At 34.9% G+C, this 21,883-nt stretch overlaps 1 protein-coding gene across 5 annotated transcripts in view; it reads left to right on the top strand.

Annotated features, from left to right (window-relative positions):
- SCAPER (S-phase cyclin A associated protein in the ER) overlaps positions 1 to 21,883 on the top strand; it is a 523,563-nt gene that overhangs the window by 160,285 nt on the left and 341,395 nt on the right. For 4 of the 5 annotated variants that reach the window (XM_032623630.1, XM_032623633.1, XM_032623631.1 and 1 more), the window contains 7 exons: positions 168 to 430; positions 3,241 to 3,474; positions 14,503 to 14,673; positions 15,386 to 15,461; positions 15,656 to 15,773; positions 16,048 to 16,159; positions 19,452 to 19,592. In XM_032623630.1, the coding sequence (XP_032479521.1) occupies positions 168 to 430; positions 3,241 to 3,474; positions 14,503 to 14,673; positions 15,386 to 15,461; positions 15,656 to 15,773; positions 16,048 to 16,159; positions 19,452 to 19,592 (1,115 nt within the window). The remainder of the gene's footprint in view (positions 1 to 167; positions 431 to 3,240; positions 3,475 to 14,502; positions 14,674 to 15,385; positions 15,462 to 15,655; positions 15,774 to 16,047; positions 16,160 to 19,451; positions 19,593 to 21,883) is intronic. The other variant, XM_032623632.1, reaches the window with a different exon arrangement.

The raw sequence follows: 21,883 nt of genomic DNA, 5'->3' as shown, positions 1-21,883 counted from the left end.
ATACACACACACACTTGTGCACAATACACCTTGCATAGTAATTAGTGTCATGTTTATATTTTAGTTATATTTAATGGGAATTAGGTTGGAAAATGTTATTTTGTAGGTTTTTGAAAACGTTTATCATCAAAGAAATCTTGATTTATTTTCTTCCCTCAATTGCGTAGAACGGAAAGATGCTGAAGGATGGGAAACTGTTCAGAGAGGAAGGCCTGTTCGTTCACGATCAACAGCAGTGATGCCAAAAGTTTCATTACCAACAGAAGCATTAAGATCAAAGGATGACAGTGATAAAGAAAATGTACGTCTTCTACCTGACCAAAGTATTCAGAAAGGTGAATTTGTTGGAGGTGGACCTTCTAATACTATAGAATCTCGGCTCAAAGACTCATTACACTCATGTGATCATCCTCTCGCAGAGAGAACCCAGGTAGTACATTCTGAAAATCCTTTTATTGCTTTTTTATAAAGGATATATATACGTATGTTGGAATGTCTTAATTTTTCTACTTCATTTTTTACTTTTATTGTGAAAAATTTCAGATCTACAGAAAAGTTGCAAGAACAGAATAATGAACTCTCCTGTACCCTTTTCGTAGATTCACAGATTAACATTTTGCCACATTTTTTTCTCTCTCTATTTACATATCACATACTCATATTGTATGCTAAACATTTGAGAATAATGTGCAAATATCATAACCATTCACCTTTAAATGCTATAGCATATATCTCTAAAGAACAAAGAAACTCTTTTACATAACCACACTATAATTATAAAATTCGGGGAATTTGACATTTATATAATATTGTTATTGAATTTATAGTCTGTATTCAAAAATTTCCAGTTGTCCCAATAATTTCTTCATAGAATGTTTTTCCATGATGCATGATCCAATCTAGAGTCACACATTGTATTTGGCTTTGTTTCTTTAATGTCTTTCACCAGGGACAGTTACTCAGCCTGTCTTTGTCTTTCATGACATTAATATTTTTGAAGTATACATTGTGGGTTTTTTGTACAGTGTTCTTCAGTTTGTTTATTCATTATTCACTTTAGCTTATACATTTTTGAGAGAAATAAAGTGATTGTTCTTAGCCTCACATTTAAAGGCATATCATATCAATTTACCCAAGTTTGTTAACTTTGATTACTGGTTAAAATGGTGTCCTCCTGCTTCATTTGTAGTGTTATTTTAAATGGTGATGAAAGTAGAATAACTTTTCACTTGCTCTACTTTTACTTCCTACAATTCGAGTATAGAGTGATTTATATTTAAATAATTCTTTAAAGTTAATATTCCCAGTACTCTTCTGTCAGTCCATTTGAAGTTTATTTTACTTACTCGGTTAAGCAAGGCATTTTTTTTAAAAAACAGGACTTTAAAATAATTTTTATTTTATTATTATTATTATTTTTGGGCCACCCTGTATGGCATGTGGGATCTTAGTTCCGAGACCAGGGATTGAACCTGCACCCCCTGCATTGGAAGCATGAAGTCTTAACCACTGGACCGCCAGGGAAGTCCCAGCAATGCATTTTTAAAAGATATTTGTTTACAAAAAAATTTTATGTTCAGTTAGTATAATTTTATATAAAATGTCCAATGAAATATAAGAGAGATTCTTTGATAAGGTACAGGGACTAAGTAAAAAAGTTGTAAAATAGTTGTCATATTTCTCAGTCCAGAATAGTATCTGCCTTTTAAAATTCTCTCCTTTTACTTGTAGGATATTTATTTTTATTAGAAACTGTACTCAACTTCCGTGGTTTTTTTCCTTAATGATAATAATGGCTCTTAATCCTACATTGTTCCTGATGTTTTATAACTCTTTAATGTATGTATGTTTTGTGCCCACATGAGATTGAAAGCTCCTTGTGGGCATTATCTTATGTTGCCTTTTAATTTCCCACAATATGGAGCAGAGTCAAAGATACGTAGGAAGTAATCAGTACATAGTTGTTGGGTGAAACTTTAAGAAACTTTTAAATGTAGGTAAATTTGATGATGAAATCACTTTCTATATCACTTAACTAACATCCGGCATTCTTGGTACATGTATTATATTTTAACTATAAAAGTTAACAGTGTAAAAATTATGCTGATTTTGTGTAATGAATAAACTTATGTGATTTTTTGAGGTTTTAGAAATAGTCTATACATAGAACTTTTGAGTAATTATTGTTAAATTATTTCAGTATAAAAGTTCACTGCTTGTGGTGGCCAAGCTAATATTAATAATTGTTTTCTCCACTGTCATTCTGAAAATGGAATTAGCATTTTTATATATTTTTCAACATTATAGTTTAGCTTTGATTTTGTTATTTAAGTTGATATTGATTTTTTAATAAACAGGGTTGACTATATTGTGAAGATCAATAATGCTAATGTAAATATTACTGAGAAGATTATAAACCATGGTGACTGATGTATGGATAATGTTGATAGCAATATAAACATTGTGATGCAATTTGAATAATGCTTATGCTAAAATGAACACTTTGGGACACTTTAAAGTTCTAACCAATAGTAGGATTTTTGAAGTAGTTTATATGACTTGGCCAAGTTTAATATTTATATAAATACTATATCAAACTAGGGTTTTTATGGCCACTGCACTGTTTATCTAATGTTTATTTAAGTAGTGATGTGAGTAAGTTTTAAAGTCGCAATTTTAGATTTTAGTTCTTCTCCTTGGAGTTCATTACTCTGAGTATAGCTGGAAAACATAGCACCATTCTTTCTGTACTCTGTTAGAAAGTGAAAATAAAGGCTTGTTCCTATTAACTAAACTAGAAAGTTTTTAAAAAATGGGTATGTATTTGACTTTAGCATAAGTTGTATTTGTTTAAGTGGTTTTTATGTTTCTCTTGGTTTTGTGTTAAATATTTCTAAAGGGGAATGGAGAGCCTATTGAAGTCTAAAGAATATGAATTGCATAATGAAACTGCATGCTGACATATCCTCTACTTTTTATGGTGTATTTCTCTTTTATATCTGAGATTTGGTATTATGTGCTATGTGGTGTCCTAAACATAGTAGATGTGCAAATAAAATTTGTGGCTGCTTAATGGTTTCTCTTCTTATACTTGAAACATACCAAAAAATGACTGAGTCATCTGTCAGTCAACTGCTGCTTTACAGTTGATAGGTTAAGCAGAATCAGGTTTTCTAGAGTGAAATAAGTTGGTGAGTATTTTCCATTATCTCTGATTCAATCTGTAATATGTTTCGTTAGTTCACAGTGAGTACACTGGATGATGTCAAGAACTCTGGCAGTAGTTTCTTACAAGACAATTCTGTGCAAACTTCTGAAATACCTGCCGTTCACATTGATATAGAGTGTGTTTCAGTTACTCAGCAAGCTGACACACCTTTGCAAGCAAGTGAAGACAAATTTTCAGAAGAGAAAGAAAGAATAGAAAGTGAAATGGATCCTTCAGATATTTCAAATGTGAGTGCTGCTAACTTGGTAAGAACAACTTATCGGAATTCTGAGTAAATATATTAAAGAGACATAAAACCCAATAATAAAAATTTGTAATGTATATTTCTGTACACTTCACAAGCACTTTTTAACATAGCATTTTATATATGTTATTTCACTTTAACATTTTATTCTTATAGCAATCTTTTGATATAGTTAAGTTTCTTCTTATTTTGTAGAGGAAGGAAATGAGACTGTGAGAATTAAATAACTTGTTCAAAATCATTCACATGGTGTGTGATTTGATCACATGTTCTTTAGCATTAAGAAACTATCATAATAATGTTTTCTATGCAACATCTACCACTCTGATAGATGGGAAATTGTGCTTAATGAACTTAGCTTTTAGAATTCTCTTAACAGAGTACTTTAGACAGTTATTATCTCTTGCTTGGAGTTGGTCTTTAAGATGAAATTTATTTATCATCCCTATGGCAGAATCTTTAAAAATGCATTGACTTAAAATTACTTACATAGGTTTATGTTTTTGGATGACTATTTAATTCTGCTCATGTCTTTCTCCTTCCCATTTTAGTATTAAGATACTTGGCCTGAGTATAATTCAGATTAGGTCATGTTGGGTTTGTTTAAAAAGTAATTTTCAAAAGGAATAGGCACATATAAAAAGTTGTTGAGAAAAAATTCAAATTTAGTTCGTTTTTTTTTTGGCAATTGACAAGGAAATTTAGTTTTTCTGAGATATACATTTTAAAGTAATAACTAGAATTATGACTTATAACATTATACCAGAACATATAAGATTTTTAGAAATTTCACATAATGTCTGAAACATTTATATTAACATATTTCCATACAAATAACCCAAAGAAAGTTTAGTATTAGGTTTTGTTTGTTTCTTTCTTTATACTGCAGGTTCTTATTAGTCATCAGTTTTATACACATCAGTGTAAACATGTCGATCCCAATCGTCCAATTCAGCACACCACCATCTGTACCCCACTGCGGATTTCCCCCTTGGTGTCCATTTGTTTGTTCTCTACATCTGTGTCTCAACTTCTGCCTTGCAAACTGGTTCATCTGTACCATTTTTCTAGGTTCCACATAAATGCGTTAATATACGATATTTGTTTAGCTCTTTCTGACTTACTTCACTCTGTATGACAGTCTCTAGGTCCATCCGCGTCTCAACAAATGACCCAATTTCGTTCCTTTTTAAGGCTGAGTAATATTCCATTGTATATATATACCACAACTTCTCTATCCATTCGTCTGTCGATGGGCATTTAGGTTGCTTCCATGACCTGGCCATTGTAAATAGTGCTGCAATGAACATTGGGGTGCATGTGTCTTTTTGAATTATGGTTTTCTCAGGGTATATGCCCGGTAACTCTATTTTTAGTTTTTTAAGGAACCTCCATACTGTTCTCCATAGTGGCTGTATCAATTTACATTCCCACCAACAGTGCAAGAGGGTTCCCTTTCCTCCACACCCTCTCCAGCATCTGTTGTTTGTAGATTTTCTGATGATGCGCATTCTAACTGGTGTGAGGTGATACCTCATTGTAGTTTTGATTTGCATTTCTCTAATAATTAGTGATGTTGAGCAGCTTTTCATGTGCCTCTTGGCCATCTGTATGTCTTCTTTGGAGGAATGTCTATTTAGGTATTCTGCCCATTTTTGGATTGGGTTGTTTGTTTCTTTAATATTGAGCTGCATGAGCTGTCTATATATTTCGGAGATTAATCCTTTGTCCGTTGATTCATTTGCAAATATTTTCTCCCATTCTGAGGGTTGTCTTTTTGTCTTGTTTATGGCTTCCTTTGCTGTGCAAAAGCTTTGAAGTTTTATTAGGTCCGATTTGTTTATTTTTGTTTTTATTTCCATTGCTCTAGGAGGTGGATCAAAAAAGATCTTGCTGTGGTTTATGTCAAAGAGTGTTCTTCCTATGTTTTCCTCTAAGAGTTTTATAGTGTCTGGTCTTACATTTAGGTCTCGAATCCAATTTGAGTTTATTTTTCTGTATGGTGTTAGGGAGTGTTCTAATTTCATTCTTTTACAGGTACCTGTCCAGTTTTCCCAGCACCACTTATTGAAGAGACTGTCTTTACTCCATTATATATCTTTGCCTCCTTTGTCATAGATTAGTTGACCATAGGTGTGTGGGTTTGTCTCTGGGCTTTCTATCTTGTTCCATTGATCTGTGCTTCTGTTTTGGTGCCAGTACCATATTGTCTTGATTACTGTAGCTTTGTAGTATAGTCTGAAGTCAGAGAGTCTGATTCCTCCAGCTCCGTTTTTTTCCCACAAGACTGCTTTGGCTATTCGGGGTCTTTTGTGTCGCCGTACAAATTTTAAGATGATTTGTTCTAGTTCCGTAGAAAATGCCATTGGTAACTTGATAGGTATTGCATTGAATCTGTAGATTGCTTTGGGTAGTATAGTCATTTTCACAATGTTGATTCTTCCAATCCAAGAACATTGTATATCTCTCCATCTGTTGGTATCATATTTAATTTTTTTCTTCAGTGTCTTATAGTTTTCTGCATACAGGTCTTTTGTCTCCCTAGGTAGGTTTATTCCTAGGTATTTTATTCTTTTTGTTGCAATGGTAAGTGGGAGTGTTTCTGTAATTTCTCTTACAAATTTTTCATCATTAGTGTATAGGAAATGCAAGAGATTTCTGTGCATTAATTTTGTTCTGCAACTTTACCAAATTCATTGATTAGCTCTTGTAGTTTTCTAGTGGCAGTCTTAGGATTCTCTATGTATATTATCCTGTCATCTGCAAACAGTGACAGTTTAACTTCTTTTCCAATTTGTATTCCTTTTATTTCTTTTTCTTCTCTGATTGCTGTGGCTAGGACTTCCAAAAGTATGTTGAATAATAGTGGTGAGAATGGACATCCTTGTCTCATTCCTGATCTTAGAGGAAATGCTTTCAGTTTTTCACCATTGAGAATGATGTTTGCTGTGGGTTTGCCATATATGGCCTTTATTATGTTGAGGTAGGTTCCCTCTATGCCCACTTTCTGGAGAGTTTTTATCATAAATGGTGTTGAATTTTTTCAAAAGCCTTTTCTTCATCTATTGAGATGATCATATCGTTTTTATTCTTCAATTTGTTAATATGGTGTATCACATTGATTGATTTGCATATAGTGAAGAATCCTTGCATCCCAGGGATAAATCCCACTTGGTCATGGTGTATGATCCTTTCAATGTGTTGTTGGATTCTGTTTGCTAGTATTTTGTTGAGGTTTTTTGCATCTATATTCATCAGTGATATTGGTCTGTAATTTTGTTTTTTTGTTGTATCTTTGTCTGGTTTTGGCATCAGGGTGATGGTGGCCTCATAGAATGAGTTTGGGAGTGTTCCTCCCTCTGCAGTTTTTTGGAAGAGTTTGAGAAGGGTGGGTGTTAGCTCTTCTCTAAATGTTTGATAGAATTCAGCTCTGAAGCTATGTGGTTCTGGACTTTTGTTTGTTGGAAGATTTTTTTTTTTTTTTGCGGTACATGGGCCTCTCACTGTTGCGTTCTCTCCAGTTGCTGAGCCCAGGCTCCAGATGCGCAGGCTCAGCAGCCATGGCTCACAGGCCCTGATGCTCCGCGGCATGAGGGATCTTCCGGGCCCAGGGCACGAACCCGTGTCCCCTGCATCGGCAGGTGGACTCTCAACCACTGCGCCACCAGGGAAGCTCTGTTGGAAGATTTTTAATCACAGTTTCAACTTTATTACTTGTGATTGGCCTGTTCGTATTTTCTGTTTCTTCTTGGTTCAGTCTTGGAAGGTTATACCTTTCTAGGAATTTGTCCATTTCTTCCAGGTTGTCCATTTTATTGGCATAGAGTTGCTTGTAGTAGTCTCTTAGGGTGCTTTGTATTTCTACGGTGTCTGTTGCAACTTCTTTTTCATTTCTAATTTTATTCATTTGAGTCCTCTCCCTCTTTTTCTTCATGAGTCTGGCTAATGGTTTATCAATTTTGTCTTCTCAAAGAACCAGCTTTTAGTTTTATTGATCTTTGCTATTGTTCTCTTTGTTTCTATTTCCTTTATTTCTGCTCTGATATTTATGATTTCTTTCCTTCTGCTAACTTTGGGTTTTGTTTGTTATTCTTTTTTTTTTTTTTTTTTTGCGGTACATGGGCCTCTCACTGTTGTGGCCTCTTCCACTGTGGAGCACAGGCTCCGGACGTGCAGGCCCAGCAGCCATGGCTCACGGGCCCAGCCACTCTGCGGCATGTGGGATCCTCCTGGACCTGGGCACGAACCCGTGTCCCCTGCATCGGCAGGCAGACTCTCAACCACTGCGCCACCAGGGAAGCCCTTGTTTGTTATTCTTTCTCTAGTTCCTTTAGGTGTAAGTTTAGATTGTTTACTTGAGATTTTTTTTTGTTTCTTGAGGTAGGCTTGTATAGCTATGAACTTCCCTGTTAGAACTGCTTTTGCTGCATCCCATAAGTTTTGGATCGTCGTGTTTTTGTTGTCATTTGTCTCTAGGGATTTTTTGATTTCCTCTTTGATTTCTTCAGTGGTTTCTTGGTTGTTTAGTAACGTATTGTTTAGCCTCCATGTGTTTGTGTTTTTTACGTTTTTTCCCCTGTAATTCATTTCTGGTCTCATAGCGTTGTGGTCAGAAAAGATGCTTGATATGATTTCAATTTTCTTAAATTTACTGAGGCTTGATTTGTGACCCAAGATGTGATCTATCCCGGAGAATGTGCACACTTGAGAAGAAAGTGTATTGTGTTGTTTTTGGATGGAATGTCCTGTAAATATCAATTAAATCTATCTCATCTATTGTGTCATTTAAAGCTTCTGTTTCCTTATTTATTTCCTTTTGGATGATCTGTCCATTGGTGTAAGTGAGGTTTTAAAGTCCCCCACTATTATTGTGTTACTGTCGATTTCCTCTTTTATAGCTGTTAGCAGTTGCCTTATGTATTGAGGTGCTCCTATGTTGGGTGAATATATAATTATAATTGTTATATCTTCTTCTTGGATTGATCCCTTGATTATTATGTAGTGTCCTTCCTTGTCTCATGTAACATTCTTTATTGTAAAGTCTATTGTATCTGATATGAGCATAGCTACTCCAGCTTTCTCTTGATTTCCATTTGCATGGAATATCTTTGTCCATCCCCTCACTTTCAGTCTGTATGTGTCCCTTCGTCTGAAGTGGGTCTCTTGTAGACAGCATATATATGGGTCTTGTTTTTGTATCCATTCAGCAAGCCTGTGTCTTTTGGTTGGAGCATTTAATCCATTCACATTTAAGGTAATTATTGATATGTATGTTCCTATGACCATTTTCTTAATTGTTTTGTGTTTGTTTTTGTAGATCCTTTTCTTCTGTTGTGTTTCCCACTTAGAAAAGTTCCTTTAGCATTTGTTGTAGAGCTGGTTTGGTGGTGCTGAATTCTCATAGATTTTGCTTGTCTGTAAAGCTTTTGATTTCTCCATTGAATCTGAATGAGGTCCTTACCTGGTAGAGTAATCTTGGTTGTAAGTTCTTCCCTTTCATCACTTTAAGTATTTCATGCCACTCCCTTCTGTCTTGCAGAGTTTCTGCTGAGAAATCAGCTGTTAGCCTTATGGGAGTTCCCTTGTATGTTTTTTTTTCATTTTTCCCTTGCTGCTTTCAATAATTTTTCTTTGTCTTTAATTTTTGCCAATTTGATTACTATGTGTCTCAGCGTGTTTCTCCTTGGGTTTACCCTGCATGGGACTCACTTCGCTTCCTGGACTTGGGTCGCTATTTCCTTTCCCACATTAGAGAAGTTTTTGACTATAATCTTTTCAAATATTTTCTCTGGTCCTTTCTCTTCTCCTTCTGGGACCCCTATAATGCAAGTGTTGTTGCGTTTAATGTTGTCTCAGAGGTCTCTTAGGCTGTCTTCATTTCTTTTCATTCTTTTTTTCTTTATTCTTTTCCACAGCAGTGAATTCCAACATTCTGTCTTCCAGGTCACTTATCCGTTCTTCTGCATCAGTTATTCTGCTATTGATTCCTTCTAGTGTATTTTTCATTTCAGTTATTGTATTGTTCATCTCTGTTTGTTTGTTCTTTAATTCTTCTAGGTCTTTGCTAAACATTTCTTGCATCTTCTCAATCTTTGCTTCCATTCTTTTTCCGAGGTCCTGGATCATCTTCACTATCATTATTCTGAATTCTTTTTCTGGAAGGTTGCCTATCTCCACTTAATTTAGTTGTTTTTCTGGGGTTTTATCTTGTTCCTTCATCTGGTACATAGCCCTCTGCCTTTTCATCTTGTCTATCTTTCTGTGAATGTGGTTTTTGTTCCCAGGCTGCAGATTTGTAGTTCTTCTTACTTCTGCTGTCTGCCTTCTGGTGGATGAGGCTATCTAAGAGGCTTGTGTAAGTTTCCTGATGGGAGGGACTGTTGGTGGGTAGAGCTGACTGTTGCTCTGGTGTGCAGAACTCAGTAAAACTTTAATCCACTTGACTGCTGATGGGTGGGGCTTGGTTCCGTCCCTGTGGTTGTTTTGCCTGAGGCAACCAAACACTTGAGCCTACCTGGGCTCTTTGGTGGGGCTATTAACAGACTCTGGGAGGTCTCTAGCCAAGGAGTACTTCCCAGAACTTTTGCTGCCAGTGTCCTTGTCCCCTCGGTAAGCCACAGTGTCCCCCTCCCCCCGCCTCTGCAGGAGACCCTCCAACACAAGCAGATAGGTCTGATTCAGTCTCCCCTGGGCTCATTGCTCCTTCCCCTGGGTCCCGATGCGCACACTACTTTGTGTGTGCCCTCCAATAGTGGAGTCTCTGTTTCCCCCAGTCCTGTAGAAGTCCTACAGTCAATTCCCACTAGGCTTCAAAGTTTGATTCTCTAGGAATTCCTGCTCCGGTTGCTGGACCCTCAGGTTGGGAAGCCTGATGTTGGGCTCAGAACCTTCACTCCAATGTGTGGACTTCTGTGGTATAAGTGTTCTCCAGTCTGTGAGTCACCCACCCAGCAGTTATGGGATTTGATTTTACTGTGATTGTGCCCCTCCTACCTTCTCATTGTGGCTTCTCCTTTGTCTTTGTATGTGGGGTATCTTTTTTGGTGAGTTCCAGTGTCTTCCTGTGGATGATTGTCCAGCAGCTAGTTGTTATTTTGGTGTTCTTGCAAGGGGGGGTGAGAGCATGTCCCTTTACTCCGCCATCTTGGTTCCTCCTCCTACACTCCAAATTTAGTTTTTAATTGGCCACTGTATACTATAATTTCTTTTTAAACTTAATGCCTCATCATGTTGAAAGATGATACCAGCAGATGATATTAGGCCAAATTATACATTTTAGAGAGAGAACAAGATTAGATAGAGTTGAAATTTGATATGGATTGTTTAAGGGAAAAATAAGAGTTACAGTAATAAGAAAAACAAATATTTAGATTCCATTATAAAGGAATAAAGGGCAACTTTTTTTTAACTTAGGTTTTTTAGTGCGAATGTTTTAAAGGTTAACTAATTTACAGTCATGTAAATAGTGGGTTTAATGTATCGGTAGAAATTGGTCATATTTATATTTTTGTTTTCATAGCTAGCTATCATATTAAATTATTTATTTTGCAAATGGATTCAATGAGAATCAAATTTCAAAAGAGGAAAAAGATCCTATAGTTAAATAAGCATAAAATAATTATTTAAAAATTCTTCTCTCATCATTTTTATTTTGATCACGTAGGTAAAATAAGCTTATGGTAGAGTATTAAAAACCCTTGGTTATTTTGAGAATGACATTTACATACTTGAAGGAAAATAAGTTCTGCTTTACATATGAATATTATCATATCCTTAGAGGTCTTAGAGGAATTTTAACTAAACTAATATTTTGAGAAAATTTTATGTTTTTAATTTGTCTTGGCACAGATACTTCTGTGGGTTGCTCTAGATAAGCATGTCATTGTTTAGGTTCTAAATAGAGGGTTATAGAGAATTGCTGCAGTGTTGAGAAAATTGTTTTCTTTTTTCCCCTTAATATAGTATTGTCACATACATGGTTCAACTAAAAAAATCTGTAGTTCTCTTATTTAACAGAAACCTAAGCAAAAAATGACTGTAAGAATTTATAATAATAAAATTTATTTATTAAACATAAAGGACCCTTTATGTTTAAGGTCCTCTTTTGCCACCATTGTAAAAATGTGCTGATGTAAATCCTAGCTACCATGGATTTATTATTTTAGATTTACTGAAATTACAAATTTTAATGAAAATTTAGAAATTTAAAAAATGATTATGTATGCAGGTATGTATTTGAATTTCACAGTGTGAAAATAGTAGAAGTTGTATATGGATAATTTAATCATTATTTCATCCATAAGCTCTGTTACTCTGTTAAAATCTCTTCAGGTCTTAAGAGGTGAAATAGAAATGTTCTCTGGAGAAGATAAAATTGAGAAGGAAATAGGCTTATGTGAGAATTTACTTTCTGCAAAGTTAAATATATTTAACTTTAATAGTTTTTTTAAATCATTGTTAGGTATGATATTTGTGTGGCACCTTAACAAGTTAGTTTCTGTAATATTCTAGCATTTACAGAGAAAAAGCTTATGATGCAAAGAAATAGTCTGTCATCTAAACTCTCTCACCCCATTCTCTTCCCCAGGGACAATCTTGTATGTTTTGAGGGGGCAGAGTATCGACAGGGGAAATGAAGTGGGGAGGGGAAGCTTTAAAAAGGATACCCATGTCTAGGCTCCACTCCAGACCAATTCAGTAATAAGCTGAAGCTCAAGCACTTGCATTTTTAATACCTTTATTGAGGTGTTATTGATTTTCAGTAAACTTCACATATTTAAGATATACACATTGATATATTTTGACATGTGTTTATACCTGTGAAATCATCACTATAATCAAGATAATGAAAGTATGGATTGCCTCCAAAAGTTTTCACTTTCTCTTTTGTAATCCCTCCTTTCTGCTCTTCCCTGTTTCCCCTTCCCAGGGTTATCACTATTCTGCTGTTACTACATATTAATTAGCATTTTAAGAAATTTCTGTATATGGAATAATGTAATCTTTGTTTAGCTTCTTTCACTCAGCATAATTATTTTGAGATTCATCCATGTAGTTGTGTATATTAATAGTTCCTTCTTCTTTTATTGTCTTTAGGAGTACGCTTTTGTATGCATGTAACTCAGTATGTTCATCCATTCAATTGTTGACAGATGTTTGAGTTGTTGCCAGTTTCTCTATTATGAATAAAGGCACCATGAACGTTTGTCTTTGTTTTGAACATATGTTTTCATTTCTCTTGGGAAAATATCTAGGTCAGTTTTGTTGATAATATTGTTCAGGTTTCCTTTGCCAATTTTCTGTACTTGTTCTGTTAGTTGAGAGAGGGGTATTGAAATCTCTGCATATATCTGTGGGGCTACTTTTTTTAAGCCAGCTTTATTGAGATATAATTTACATAACATACAGTTTATCCATTTAGAGTGTACAGTGCAGTGTTTTTTAGTATATTCACAGAGTTGTGCAGACATCACCATAATTAGTTTTAGAACACTTCCATCACTACAAAAAGAAACCCAGTGCCCAGTAGCAGTCCTCCCTTTCACCCCACCCTCCCAGCTCTATACAACCACTAATCTGTCTTTTGTCTCTATAGATTTGCCTGTTCTGGACATTTCATAGAAGTGGAATACAATATGTGGTCTTTGTGAATGGTTTCTTTCACTAGGCATATTGTTTTCAAGGTTCATTTGTGTTTTAGCCTGTATCAGTATTTCATTCCTTTTTATGCCCAAATAATATTCCACTGATTGAAAAATGTGGAATATACCACATTTTATCCATTCATCAGTTGATGGACATTTAGGTTTTCTCCACTTTTTGGAATTTATGAATAATGCTGCTTTAAATATTTGTGTACAAGTTTTTGTGTGAACATATGGTTTCGTTTCTCCTGAGTATACATCTAGGAATGGGATTGTTGGGTCGTATGGTAACTTTACATTTAACCTTTGTGAGAAACTATCAGACTGTTTTCCAAAGTAGCTGCATCATTTTACATTCCCATCAAGTTTATTTTGTTTTGTAATTCTATCAGTTTTTGCTTCTTTCATTTTGAAGATCTATTATTATGTTCATAAACCTTTAGGATTGTTTTGTCTTCTTAGTGAATTAACAGTTTATCATTATGAAATGACCTTCTTTATCCCTTGTCATATTTTTTGCTCTGAAATCTACTGTGTCTGATATTAGTACTTCAACTTTCTTTTGGTTAGTGTTAGTATGGTAGCTCTTTTATTTGTAATCTGTTTATATTCTCATATTTAAATTAGGTTTCGTATGGGCAGCATGTGGTTTGGGGTCTTGCTTTTATCCAATTTGAGTCTCTATTTCTGTGTAATGTGATTATTGATATGGTTCCTTTAAATCTATCATCTTATTGTTTTTCTCTTTGACTCATCTGTTCTTCATCCCCTTTTTCCTTTTTCTCCCATCTTTTTGATTAATTTTCTTTTATAATTTATCTTCTTTGTTGGCTTAGTAGCCATAAATATTTGTTATTTCACTGTTTGCTTTAGGGTTTATAGTATGCATATTTAGCTTTTTATAGGGATTTATTAATTAATAATTCTGATGCATATATTTGTATTACATAATTCTAATGCATAATTTTAAGTAAGGTATATATGTTCAGAAAGTGTCATCACCAGTACGGCATAATTTTTTTTTTATATTCCCTTTAAAGTATAATGTTTTTCTTTGGTTTTTCAAATATTTGACCTGTAAATGTTTTGAATTTTGGTGCTCAAATGAAATTCACAGTTTATTATTAATAACAATAACTATTATTTATACAACTTCACAGTTTGTCATACACAGCAGTTTAGTAAAAAGGTCTCATGGATTATTGTATCATTTTATGGAATATAAAATAGTCTTTTGCTTTTAAGAAATTTCCGAGTCATATAACTGGACCCCAAGTTTTATAATTCTAGATCAATGCTATTTTTATATATACTATTTATGATTAGAACATAAAGAAATACTTACTTAACTTTCCAGTCAATTGATTTTGTTTTTAACTTTATAGTCTATGGCAGAAGTTCTTGCTAAAAAGGAAGAGCTAGCAGATCGTCTAGAAAAGGCCAATGAAGAAGCCATTGCTAGTGCTATTGCTGAAGAGGAACAGTTAACTAGAGAAATTGAAGCTGAAGAAAACAATGATATCAATATTGAAACTGACAACGACAGTGATTTTTCTGTGAGCTTTTAGAATTTTTATTCTCTGGGTGATTGAGACTTATACAATAAACAGTAGCAAGTCTTTTTTTAAGCACTTTACCATTACTAAGTGTTTTTATATATAATGCAATTGACAAGTTGGAAGTTGTTTTCTCATTTTACAAATCAAGAAAATGAATCTCAGAGTAAGTAAATACGTAACATTTCTCAGATTATAATTGTACAGATTGAAGAAGAGTCGAAGATATATTTTTCCTTCTGCTAATAAAAAGCAAATGATACATTGCCTTGCTATCACTAGGCGCTCAGGATATATATGTTGATGAGAGGGATTTCTTAAAGAATAAAAGTAATCATGAATGTTTGCTATGTTATCCTATTAAATTTTAATGCCCAACAAATACTTTTTAGCTTTTCTGATGTATGGTCTAAATATGTCAGAATTTATGTAGTAATAGTTTAAACCCAATAGTTTTCTTTTAAAATTACTTGGCTTGTCTCTGCTGTTAATGGCACATAGGTTAGTCTTCCTCTTAAAATGTATAGGCTGTGGTATTTTTAACTTGGTAATTATTGTGACTGTAAGAGGTATGTAACTTTTTTTCTGGTTTTGGACTGTTTGCTAAATGAAATATACGAGCAATAGGTAGAAAAATTTCATATATAATTCATTTTATAAGGTTATAATTGGTTCAAATATTTGTTACTCAATTTTTCTTATTACATTTTAGGCCAGCATGGGCAGTGGAAGTGTATCTTTCTGTGGTATGTCTATGGATTGGAACGATGTACTTGCAGATTATGAAGGTATTACATGTTTGTATGTTTGTGTGTGTGTGTTGTATGTATAGGTAGAGGGATATAAAATAGATTATCTTATTACTTGGGGTTTTTGTGTAAAATTAATAAGAGTGGGATGCCTTTTAAAAGTCTGTTCTCAAATGTTGGTTTTATAGAATTATGTGGTTAAGCAATAGCGGTTTTCTTTTTTCTGAAAACAGCTCGTGAGTCTTGGCGCCAGAATACATCCTGGGGGGATATTGTAGAGGAGGAACCTGCTAGACCTCCAGGACATGGAATTCACATGCATGAAAAACTTTCCTCACCATCTCGTAAAAGGTCTGGCCTTTGAAAATTAATTTGAAATGTTTCACAGGAAGGGAACTAGATGTTCTTGACTATTAAATGGAGTTACTACATAATATTTTAAGGTACATTATTCAAGACATTTCCAGATCCATTGAAAAGTGACAATGTTTCTGTGAACTTTTAGGCCAAAGTTAGTTTTGTATATTTTTTATATTTATTTTAAGAACTTTGAAGACTAAAGAAGATATTGTTGACTTTATCATGTAAACATTTGTGTCTCTTGTCCATTTGTTTGTATTAATAGAACAATTGCAGAATCTAAGAAGAAACATGAAGAAAAACAAATGAAAGCACAGCAGCTAAGGGAAAAGTTACGTGAAGAGAAAACATTAAAGCTTCAGAAATTGTTAGAAAGGGTGAGTTTTTAATTTTTAGGGAAGTATGATTGCCTTAAATTGATGGGCTTATTTTCAACTTGACTTCTTCTGGTTCGAGAGAAGCTAAAAGAACAATAAAAATATACTAGGAAACAAAAGCATTTCTATCTACTGAGTTACAGAAAGCTACCTGTTAAAGAAAGAAAATAGAATTTGTCATTCTTAAAAAAGCTGGTAAATTGATGTTTTGCTGAGTTCGCATGGATTTTAAAGCTGCGCTTTGTCTTTTGCCATTTTCAGTGGGGGTTTCCTTGGGAAGTCTTGTGCAAAGTGTTCAATGAACTGGTAGGACAGTTTTGAGCTTGAGATGGTCAGATTTGAATAAGTAGGGCACTAATTAGATTTATGGAAGAGATTCTTGGAGTATTTAGAGCAGTGTAACTTCTGATCAGTGTGGTGTAGTGGAAAGAACATGGGCTCTGGAGATGGCCAATCAGGTGAAATCCTGGTTTGAACCACATAATAGGATATGATGCCCTGGGCAAATTACATAACAATACTGCCTTTTAATTTCTTTATCCATAAAATGACAATTATCATTGTTAACCAGTTGTGATGATGAAAGTGGCAAGTAAAACAGTACCATGGTGCTCGGGTGGCTGTTGCTCAGCATATGGTCATTCTTATTGTTAGTTACACATGGCAGACATGAGTACTGTATTAGTTATGTGTGCTGTGTAACAAAGGGCCTCAAGGCTTAGCAGCTTAAAACAACACACATTTTCACTTAAAACAACTGCTCAAAGTTTCTTGGGCATGGAAACCAGGAGTGGCTTGTGTTGTTATTTCTTTGTTCAGAGTCTCTCCTGAGGTTGCAGTCAAGCTGTTGTCTGGGGCAGCTGTCATTTGGAGCTGAAGGATCCACTTCCAAACTCTCATATGGTTATTGGCAGGCCTGGATTCCTCTTTAGCAGTTGGTTATGGACCTCAGTATCTTGCCATGTGGGTCTTTCCATAGCCTGATGTTCTTATAACATGGCTGCTACCTTTCCCACAGAGTAATCTGAGAGAAGACGAGAAAGATAGAGAATGAACAAGTGAGCTGCCAAAATGGAAGCTGCACTGTCTTTTATAACCTAATCTTGGAAGTGATATACCATCACTTTTGCTGAATTGTATTGGTCACGAACCTGGTACAGTGTTGGAGGGAAATACACAAGGGTCTGAATACCAGATGGCTGGGATCATTTGGAGCCATCTTGAAGTCTGTGAACTACATATACCTAGCATAGCATGACAGAAGATAGGTAACCTTTATAGTATAGGTGAACTCCTTTGTTACCTTCTGGTCCTAGAAAGGAGGACTAATATGCCTCGGTTAAAAATATTTGCATTACTTATGTTTGTTTTAAAATTGGGAAAAACAATTGGACCAAATAATTTGAATGTAAAAATGAGGTGGCATAAGATTCTCCTTAGTACAGTGGAAAAGTTGGCTGGGAAAGGAAGAAAATCTGTAATTTTTCTCTTTACCTGAATCTCAAGAATTTAATTATTTCAATCAAGATTTTAATCATTTAGATTGAATAGATCAAATATGAAAAACAGTCTCCATGTCATGGGGCTCTATAAGAGTTAATATATTACTTCATTTTAAGCTTTAGGAAAATGTTCTAACACAATTATAATTTCCCTTCTTATTGTATTTTTAATACAAATAAAATTATATACTTTATTTTCTCACTATATAATATAATCTCCAGATACTCATGCAAACAAAATAGTAAATTCTTTTTTTTTTTTTTTTTTGCGGTACGCGGGCCTCTCACTGTTGTGGCCTCTCTTGTTGCGGAGCACAGACTCCGGACGCGCAGACTCAACCACTGTGCCACCAGGGAAGCCCCAAAATAGTAAATTCTTGAAATTGTACAAGACGTTAGAGGTTCTCTGGTTTGATTTTCCCATCAATGTAGGTATCCCTTCAATTATTAAATGATAAATCCCACCTTCCATTTATATAATGAGTTATTGTTTCAACCCTATTCTATACATATATGGTCTCATCTGATCACCACAATACCTCTGTGAGGCACACAGAGTTGAACAGATCCTGAACCCCATTTTTTAAAAAATTTATTTTATTTTATTTATTTAGTTTTGGCTGCCCTGGGTCTTCGTTGCAGTGCACGGGCTTCTCACTGCGATGTCCTCTCTTGTTGTGGAGCACAGGCTCCAGGCATGCAGGCTTCAGTAGTTGTGGTGTGCGGGCTCAGTAGCTGTGGCTCGCGGGCTTAGTTGCTCCGTGGCATGTGGGATTTTCCCAGACCAGGGATCGAACCCATGTCTCCTGCATTGGCAGGTGGATTCTTAGCCGCTGCGCCACAAGGGAAGTCCCCCTGAACCCCATTTTATAGATGTGAAAACGGAATCTAGGAGAGCCTAAGGGCTGTTTCCAATGTCACATGACCAATAATTTGCAGAGCTAGTTACCAATATCACATGACCAATAATTTGTAGAGCTAGAGCTTTAAGGACCTGTTCCTAGCTCCTAATCCAGTACTGTTTCTGCATCATACTTTTTTAGGTGGTTAAATACATTATTATATAGATGAAATTCAACTGAAATGTTAGTTTTCTTCCCATTCATGTTGAGCCAACATTGATTTTCTATAATTTATTCTTATTGCAGGTGCAGGTTCTGATTTCTTGGAGCACAGGACAAGTCTTTTACTTCTATTTGATATTGTTTTAAGGAAGTAAAGGGAGCTAACGTAATTATTCTTCTATAGTCAAAACTCTCTGTTCCTTCAGAGAATGTTTCTTATGCAAATATTTATTTTTCAGACTTCTCACCTTTTTTTCAATTTCTAGGATAAAATTATCTGTCTTGAATTTGGGTTATAGAGCCATTAATGTTTATAAGGATAAGACATATACACTATTTTCATTTTAAGTGTGCTTATAGTGCAGTATAATAATAACAGCAAGTATTTCTCTTGAGCAACGTCTAATGTACTGTTCTAAGAGTTTATGTATATTCACTCAATCTTGAAAACCTATGAGTTAGGTACTACTACTATTATCTTTATAGATAAGGAAACTGAGACATAGGCTAAAAAAGTTGCCCAGTTTATATATCTAGCAAGTGACCATGGTAGATTATGAACTCATCAGTCTGGCTCCATGGGCTGTGTTCGTAATCATTAGTCATGATCCTTTAGGTCTTTCCGCATTCTTGACTTTATAATTCCTAAGCTGTTTATCTGTTTGCACTTCTTGTCAAGTGACTATGTATGCTGAAATTAATGATGTGATAATTCATTGCATATAGGAGAAAGATGTCCGGAAGTGGAAAGAAGAGTTACTAGACCAACGACGTAGGATGATGGAAGAGAAATTACTTCATGCTGAATTTAAACGAGAGGTGCAGTTACAAGCAATTGTTAAAAAAGCACAAGAGGAAGAAGCTAAGGTATAACTTAGGTGCTTTGAACATTGAATTAGTTACTTGAGTACTTTTTCAGTTGTTACACGAGAAGCTAATGTTTATCAAATGTTTATCCTGTGCCAGAATAACAGCATTTTTACATGCTCATTTGATACTTATTATGTGCAGTATCTTATTCTTACAATAATCATGTGAGATATGTATTACTTTTTACAGGTTTATTGAGGTATAATTCACAGACAATAAATAACACATATGTGAGGCATCAGTTTGTTGAGTTTTGACATATATATTCCTGAAACCATCAGTACAATGAAAATAATAAAAAATTCCATCACCCTCAAAAGTTTCTTATACCTCTTTGTAGTTCATTCCTTCCTCCAACTCTGTTACCACGCAATTGCTGATCTGCTTTTTGTCACTATGGATGTTAGCATTTTCCAGAATTTTATATGAATGGAATCATAGAGTATGTACTCTTTCCCCTGGCATCTTTCATTCAACATAGTTATTTTGAATTTTATCCATGCTGTTGTGTATCATTTCCTTTTCATTGCTGAGAAGTATACCATTGTGTAGAAATACCATAGTTTGTTAATCCAGTCACTTGTTGATGGACATTTGTTTTCATTCCAGTTTTTGGCTGTTATAGATATAGCTGCTGTGTAAATTCGTGTACAAATCTTTGTGCAGATGTGTGCTTTCATTTTCTCTGGTAAATACCTGATATTGGCAGAGTCTTATGATAGGTTTAACTTTTAAAGAAACACTTTATATACTGTTACCAGCAGTGGATGAGAGTTCTAGTTAGCCACATTCTCACCAACACTTGACATGGTTCCATACTGTAATTCTAACCATTCCATATTAGTCTTTATGTATAGTGTCATGTGGTTTTTTTTTTTTTTTTTGGCGGTACGCGGGCCTCTCACTGTTGTGGCCTCTCCCGTTGCGGAGCACAGGCTACGGAAGCGCAGGCTCAGCGGCCATGGCTCACGGGCCCAGCCGCTCCGCGGCACGTGGGATCTTCCCGGATCGGGGCACGAACCCGTGTCCCCTGCATCGCCAGGCGGACTCTCAACCACTGCGCCACCAGGGAAGCCCTGTCATGTGGTTTTAATTTGCTTTTTGAACATCTTTTCATGTGTGTATTTCCTATCTGTAGCTCTTACTTGGTACAGTGTTCAAATATCTTTGTTCATTTTTTAAAGTTAGATTGTTTTGTTATTAGTCAAACAGTTCTCTTTTTCAGCTTTTTTGAGATATAGTTGACAAATAAAATAGATATTTACATGGTGATTTGATATACATATACATTGTGAAAGGATTTCCCTCATCCAGTTAATTAACATATCCATCACCTCACATATTTATCTTTTGTGTGTGTGTGTGTGTGTGAACATTTGAGTTCTACCCTCTTAGCGTATTTCAATTATATCAATACAATACAGTGTTATCAACTATAGCTACCATGTTATACATTAGATGCTTAGATTTCATTCATCTTATAATTAAAAGTTTGTCCCCTTTCACCAATCTCTCCCTATTTCTATCTGCCTCCCCCCGGCCTGTGGCAACTACTTTTCTGTTCGCTCTTTCTTTGAGTTTTTTGAATTGAAGTATAGTTGATTTACAATACTGTGTTAGTTTCAGGTGTACAGCATAGTGATTCAGTATTTTTACAGATTATACTCCGTTAAAATTATTACATGATAATGGCTGTAATTCCCTGTAATAGCAATATATCCTTATTGCTTATCTATTTTATACATAGTAGTTTGTATGTCTTAATTCTGTACCCCTAATTTGCCCCTCCCTTCTCCCCTCTTCCCTTTGGTTACCACTGGTTTGTTTGTTTTCTATATCTGAGTCTGTTTCTGTTTTGCATATATATTCATTTGTATTATTTTTTAGATTCCAATTATAAGTGATATCATACAGTTTCTGTCTTTCTCTGACTTACTTCACTAAGCATAACGTTCTCTAGGTCCATCCGTGTTGCTGCAAATGGCAGAATTTTGTTCTTTTTTATGGTTGAGTAATAGTCCATTGTATATATATATATATATCACATCTTTTTTATCCATTCATCTGTTGATGGGCATTTCAGTTGGTTGCATATCTGGACAGAAAATCAATAAGGCAATGATGGTCTTAAATGATGCAATAGACTAGTTGAACTTAATAGATATCTATAGGACATTATATTCAAAAACAGCAAAATAAACATTCTTTTCATGTGTACATGGAATGTTCTCCAGGATAGATCACATACTAGACCACAAAACAAGTCTCAACAGATTTAAGAGGATAGA

This window comes from Phocoena sinus, chromosome 2 (genome assembly GCF_008692025.1).
Source record: "Phocoena sinus isolate mPhoSin1 chromosome 2, mPhoSin1.pri, whole genome shotgun sequence".
Classification (NCBI taxonomy): domain Eukaryota; kingdom Metazoa; phylum Chordata; class Mammalia; order Artiodactyla; family Phocoenidae; genus Phocoena; species Phocoena sinus.
Note: the sequence above shows the minus strand (reverse complement) of the source record. Positions and strands in the feature narration are given on the sequence as shown.